At 44.9% G+C, this 6,835-nt stretch overlaps 1 protein-coding gene across 1 annotated transcript in view; it reads right to left on the bottom strand.

Annotated features, from left to right (window-relative positions):
• Positions 1–5,986: 5,986 nt before the first annotated feature.
• Positions 5,987–6,835, bottom strand: part of LOC138955302 (RING finger protein 32-like) — a 37,936-nt gene continuing 37,087 nt past the window's right edge. Inside the window, exon 7 of the mRNA XM_070326928.1 lies at positions 5,987–6,809. Coding sequence (XP_070183029.1) covers positions 6,617–6,809 — 193 coding nt within the window. The 3' untranslated portion in view covers positions 5,987–6,616. The remainder of the gene's footprint in view (positions 6,810–6,835) is intronic.

Here is a 6,835-nt window from a genome sequence, read left to right as displayed (position 1 = left end):
CTGTGCAACCTGCTGTCCAGTATTCTCCTTCAAGTATTGTCATTCTCTGTTCAACCTGCTGTCCAGTATTCTCCTTCGTGTATTGTCATTCTCTGTTCAACCTGCTGTCCGGTATTCTCTGTTCAACCTGCTGTCCAGTATTCTCTGTTCAACCTGCTGTCCAGTATTCTCTGTTCAACCTGCTGTCCAGTATTCTCTGTTCAACCTGCTGTCTGGTATTCTCTGTTCAACCTGCTGTCCAGTATTCTCTGTTCAACCTGCTGTCCGGTATTCTCTGTTCAACCTGCTGTCCAGTATTCTCTGTTCAACCTGCTGTCCGGTATTCTCTGTTCAACCTGCTGTCCAGTATTCTCGGTTCTGTCCAGTATTCTCTGTTCAACCTGCTGTCCAGTATTCTCTGTTCAACCTGCTGTCCGGTATTCTCTGTTCAACCTGCTGTCCAGTACTCTCTGTTCAACCTGCTGTCCAGTATTCTCTGTTCAACCTGCTGTCCAGTATTCTCTGTTCAACCTGCTGTCCAGTATTCTCTGTTCAACCTGCTGTCCAGTATTCTCTGTTCAACCTGCTGTCCAGTATTCTCTGTTCAACCTGCTGTCCGGTATTCTCTGTTCAACCTGCTGTCCAGTATTCTCCTTCGTGTATTGTCATTCTCTGTTCAACCTGCTGTCCAGTATTCTCCTTCGTGTATTGTCATTCTCTGTTCAACCTGCTGTTCAGTATTCTCCTTCAAGTATTGTCATTCTCTGTTCAACCTGCTGTCCAGTATTCTCCTTCGTGTATTGTCATTTTCTGTTCAACCTGCTGTCCGGTATTCTCTGTTCAACCTGCTGTCCAGTATTCTCTGTTCAACCTGCTGTCCAGTATTCTCTGTTCAACCTGCTGTCCAGTATTCTCTGTTCAACCTGCTGTCTGGTATTCTCTGTTCAACCTGCTGTCCAGTATTCTCTGTTCAACCTGCTGTCCAGTATTCTCTGTTCAACTTGCTGTCCAGTATTCTCTGTTCAACCTGCTGTCCAGTATTCTCTGTTCTGTCCAGTATTCTCTGTTCAACCTGCTGTCCAGTATTCTCTGTTCAACCTGCTGTCCGGTATTCTCTGTTCAACCTGCTGTCCAGTATTCTCTGTTCAACCTGCTATCCAGTATTCTCTGTTCAACCTGCTGTCCAGTATTCTCTGTTCAACCTGCTGTCCAGTATTCTCTGTTCAACCTGCTGTCCAGTATTCTCTGTTCAACCTGCTGTCCGGTATTCTCTGTTCAACCTGCTGTCCAGTATTCTCTGTTCAACCTGCTGTCCGGTATTCTCTGTTCAACCTGCTGTCCAGTATTCTCTGTTCAACCTGCTGTCCGGTATTCTCTGTTCAACCTGCTGTCCAGTATTCTCTGTTGCAACCTGCTGTCCGGTATTCTCCTTCGTGTATTGTCATTCTCTGTTCAACCTGCTGTCCGGTATTCTCCTTCGTGTATTGTCATTCTCTGTTCAACCTGCTGTCCGGTATTCTTCTTCGTGTATTGTCATTCTCTGTTCAACCTGCTGTCCAGTATTCTCCTTCGTGTATTGTCATTCTCTGTTCAACCTGCTGTCCGGTATTCTTCTTCGTGTATTGTCATTCTCTGTTCAACCTGCTGTCCGGTATTCTCCTTCGTGTATTGTCATTCTCTGTTCAACCTGCTGTCTAGTATTCTCCTTCGTGTATTGTCATTCTCTGTTCAACCTGAGTTGTTGGGAAGGAGTGTAGCACGTGGTAATGGTTTTGCGTTTATCAGTTTGTACATCTGTCAGTTTTCATCTTTTCTAATTAGTACTACATGTACTGTAATGACAGCTTGTTCATGCAGTGAGGCTTCATTGTTTTGATCATGGGAAGATGGTTGTCTCAAGATAATTACTCACTGTAATATCTAAATCATTGTCATGGTTTTAAATGATAGTACTCTAAACATGTTAAAAACAGAAGAAATAGTAACTCCCCAAATTGTGCTGTCTTTGTCTTGGCCAGTAAAGATTTCTTTGTCTTGGCCAGTAAAGATTTCTTTGTCTTGGCCAGTCAAGATTTCTTTGTTTTTTTTAACATTGCCTCATGTATTTATTTATTTTTTAAGAGTACTAAGTTAACTTATTAAAGAAGTACCTCTTTGTAATTGTCAGAGCTATGTCTTACTCATACTCATTGCAATACTACAGGCAAATCCAGCTAACTCACAAACGATTAAGTCAAAAATTCGCTTAGCACACAAAGAAATTCTGGTCCGGAATTATCCCTCTTTATCTATGTGTACAAAGTACCCTCAGCTCGAAATGGGATTTCTCTTACGTAAGTCGAAAGACGGATAGCACACAACAGAAAGTCAGTCCCAAAGACAAAGTTTACTCTATATTTACTACAGCAACTCGAAACACGAAACTTGGCGTCTCACACTAGCGCATTGTGTAACCTTATTCCCTTCTTCTCTACACGGACGCCACACCGACTGGTCAGTCGGCTCGCAATAAAGTATGAACTGAAGTTAGGAGGGGGCGAGGAGTAAGGAGGGGGCGAGGAGTAAGGAGAATTATCCAACTCCAAGAAAACATTCTGAAAAAGGCAGGGAAGTGGTGACAAGGCAGTGAACGCACTCACCATGCACTGACATCATACGAAAGCAGCCACACAAACACAGCACAGAGGCAGAGGCAGAGGCAGGTGTGCAGATGCTTTGTGAGAATAAGCGTTGAAAACCAGTTTGAATAAAAAAAACCAGCAGATAGAGCCGCATGTCATAATCATTCTTCTTGTCTGGCTTTATTGACTGCATGCCGATCTTGTGGCAGTGACTTTTCACTCTTCAGTCGGACTGTACACAAACCGCTCTCACTTTCCCTCACTGACTACCCTAAGCCCTGACAACTGATCCTTGGAAATTGTTTGGAAGAGTACACCTCTCTATTTCTCTCCAATGCTCTTCCTGCTGACTTCAGTGACACCGGACACCCCACTGAGTTTAGCCAGCTACCCCCCCCCCCCCTCTCTCTCTCTCTCTCCCCCCAGCCATGTACTGTTTGGTGCTGTGGCCAGAGAGGTGTCACCGGCTAATTGAGGCCAGCTGCACCGTGTTCACTCAGAGCAAAACTAGTTGACTGTGTCTAACTTTTGACAAAGCAACACAACTGAAGGGTTCACAGATTAGGTAACCGACTCACTGGTCAAGGCTGCAGGGAAACAAGAGTATCTTGTCAATGAAAGAGGTTACACACAGATACGCGATGCTGAGAACGGTGGCCGATTTTTCACTCTCTTTCTCGGAGGGCCTTCATCATTGCAGGGACTGCTGTAAAGAAATGCTTGCTCAGAAACTAACTCTTTTTGCATTGAAACATGCACCAGAACTGGTGGACACCATCGACAATGTCAAACATGAAATCGAAGCAGTTTGCTTGAGGAAACGGTCGTCAGCAACTCAAACTTCTCTTTTTTTTTTGGAGAAAATCTGAGGTGACTTTCTTTGTGGCCCCGCCCCCTCCCTCTGTAAGGACCCCCCTCCATAAGGACCGATTTTTGTCAACATTTTCAAGGTCGCTAGAGAGGGGTTCCACTGTACTATGACCAAGTCGAAATCTTCAATTTCGTCTTATCCGGATTTGCCTGTATTACTCAAGGTATGTATTCACTGGCTATTTGTGACCAGTATATTTATAAAGTGCATGCAGTGAACAACTTGTACAATGTATACTGTGCACAAAAAATATCGCATAGTTAGTTTGATGAATAATTTTATTGACATTTCATTCTTTCGAACAAACAATACATAAGTCGGACAGAAAAGTTTTTGAGCTTTTTCGATAGATGCATGTCTTTATTTGCTGGACTTTGCAGTTATTCATTGAGCGTGACCTTCACACAAACCAAGGTCAAAGTCAGTAACGAGTATGGCTTCCACGTGAGTCAATTTCAGCCTGGCATCTCCTTGGCATGGAAGCAATGAGTCTTCGCAAAGTCTGTTGGGGAATGTTGTCCCACTCTTGCTGTAAGGCCTGGAAGAGTTGTCTCCTGTTGGGAGGGGCGTTAACTCTCGCATTGAGCTTTCTTCCCAGTTCATCCCATGCAAGTTCAATTGGGTTCAAATCTGGGGAGAGAGAGGGCCAGGGCAGAGTGTTTACGTTGTTGGCGGCCAGGAAGTTTGTGGTGAGTCTGGCGGTGTGGGGTCTGGCGTTATCATGCTGGAACTGAGCCCGTGGCGCGGCCAGGAGGGGCAGGGTGTGTGGCTGCAGAATATCCTGCACGTAGTGCTGGGCGTTCAGGCGGCCTGGAACTTCCACAAACTGTCTCCTGCCAGTGTTGGTGATGGTCCCCCACACCATCACTCCCCCACCACCATGAGGAGGCGCCTCATCTACGCACTGCTGGTGGTAGCGCTCTCCTTGCCTCCTGTACACCCTCCTCCTGCTGTCGTGATGTTGCAGGAGGAAATAAGACTCATTGCTGAAGACAACGTGGCGGCGCCAGTTGTTGGCAAGGGTCCACTGGAGGTGCTGGTTCGCCCACTGCATCCTGGCCTAACAATGGCGGCGAGTCAGGACGTTACCCCGGAGTGGCCTGTAAGCGTGTAGACCAGTTGTATGCAGGCGGTTCCGGACGGTCTGCACGGAGATGCGACGGCCATCAGACAGTGCCCTAGCGGTCACCGAGGCTGACTCAACCGATGCCTGAGATGGGTGACCCGGATGTAGCGATCTTGCGCCTGTGTCGTCACTCTAGGTTGTCCTGGCCTTGGCGCGGGAGCTGACGACCCAGTTTGTTGAAAACGGCGCCAGAGGCGAGAGATGGTGCTCTGGGACACCCGCAGGGCTCTGGCAACCTCGGATTGGCTCTGGCCTGCTTGAAGGCGGCCAAGGGCGTTCTCTCGTACTGAAGCGTTGAGTTGTGACATTTTTCATTTCCTCAGGGAATGGCTGCATCAGTCAGAATTGCTTCGCTTGTTATTGCATAAGTTGGCACATGAGTTCAGCTAACCTTACGCGAAATTTCGAGAGAAATCTAAAAAAAAAACGTGCAGTACAGGAGCACAAAACAACAAAATGTGCTTTTTGGCCTCAAAATGCACATCTTGCACATGCGCGGTGAATGTTGGTCCCTCAATCGACTATCGGGTTCAACTGAACTGCAAAAGCTAGTTTCGAGGCGTTCCAATCAGAATGTTTGTCTGGGACTTAGAACTATTCACCTATGCGATACTTTTTTTGCACAGTATATCATTTTGCGTGATTTGATGTGAGTGATATGAATAAAGTGTGGAAATGGCTGCTTTCTTCCTGTCCATAATTTATTTCAGGACAGAGAGTGTCGTGTGAAGTATGGACAAAATTATTGGACAAAACTGCCACAGCCAACAAGTTAGACAACAATAACACACACAACTCCATGCAAGATGAAAAGTTGGTTCTTTGCTCTTCAAATTATAATATAAACAACTGTAGGCCAGTTGTAAACTGTTTGACATTCTTTGTTATATTCTCCTAAACCACTCATCGTTCAGTAATTTCATTCTTGAAAAAAGATAGTGTCAAAAATAAAATCAGCAAAGCATATTGACGGCAAAGCAGTAGCTTACGATTCATAGATGTACATACATGATCATAAAAGCGGGAACAACAAAACTTCCTGCAGAAAAGCAAAGAAAACAAAAACAGAAACTAATTACTTCTCAAACGCCTGTCTCAAACGCCTGTCTCAAATGCCTGTCTCAAACGCCTGTCTCAAATGCCTGTCTCAAATGCCTGTCTCAAACGCCTGTCTCAAAACTTGCAATCAGAACTAACACTAAACTAGCAACACAATGTACATGTAATGCATGTGATCGGACCCCTTGACAGTCAATACAAGTCAGGTAGTACTTTGTTGGAGACACAACTCAATACATGTACACAGACCAAGGGGAACAACCGCTTGATAGTGTCCTTTGAATTTTCAGCAGGCTGATTGTCTCCCCTGGGAAACATTTTCTTTGTCATACTTTGCATGTTGGGATTTGTTACTGATTATTTTAACTAAATTCTTCCAGCAGTCAAGGGGTTTTACCTTTCTGTACTGGTTGTGTTACATGCATGACGTTTTGTGTCCTTGACGTTTTGACATCACATCATGACACATGTCACTTGTAACATTTTCCACACATCAAGACAGAAAGGAAAAATGCTTGTGAATAACTCTGCTACACAAGTCACACAAACACTACACTCCACTGTCTACTGACATCAGCACACACAGCTCATCTGGGGACAGCTCAAAGTCATAATGCGCCATCACTTTTTTTCAGTGAATTATGACTCTTTAGGTAAACTCAGGGCTTTTTTGTGTGTGCGTCACAATATTGTTTCTAAATAGCTTTCACAACAGAAAGCCTGCCTCGTAGTTTTTGGACGCCTTCTGAAACAAGAGTTACCCAAGCAAGTAAATGTTGCTGTCTTCTAGAGTAATCATAGACGACTTCTGAAACAGATACACTTTGAAACATCCAAACTTTACTGTCTGCAAGAGCCATCAAGCATTGCTTGTTTAGGACGGCTCAAACTCATAATGCTGCAACACAGACTTTTTTTGGAAGGGACAATTTATACTCATAAGTCTGTGAGAGAATGTCTTCACATGACAATGACTCGCTTCTGGTAAATAGCATGACAAATAGGGCACGAGTTGCGGATATCGCCCATGGCAAGCTCTTCCAAAGTCAGCAAGCACGTCTCATGAAAAACATGTGTGCACGAGAGCAGCACCGTTTTTCTGGGGTTTGCCGCTTTCTTTGGCAACTTCTTCATCTCTTTTTTCCCCTTCTTCCTTTGAGTTCGCTTTGTTGCCTTTCC

The sequence above is a fragment of the Littorina saxatilis genome, unplaced genomic scaffold, assembly GCF_037325665.1.
Source record: "Littorina saxatilis isolate snail1 unplaced genomic scaffold, US_GU_Lsax_2.0 scaffold_294, whole genome shotgun sequence".
Taxonomy (NCBI): Eukaryota; Metazoa; Mollusca; class Gastropoda; order Littorinimorpha; family Littorinidae; genus Littorina; species Littorina saxatilis.
Note: the sequence above shows the minus strand (reverse complement) of the source record. Positions and strands in the feature narration are given on the sequence as shown.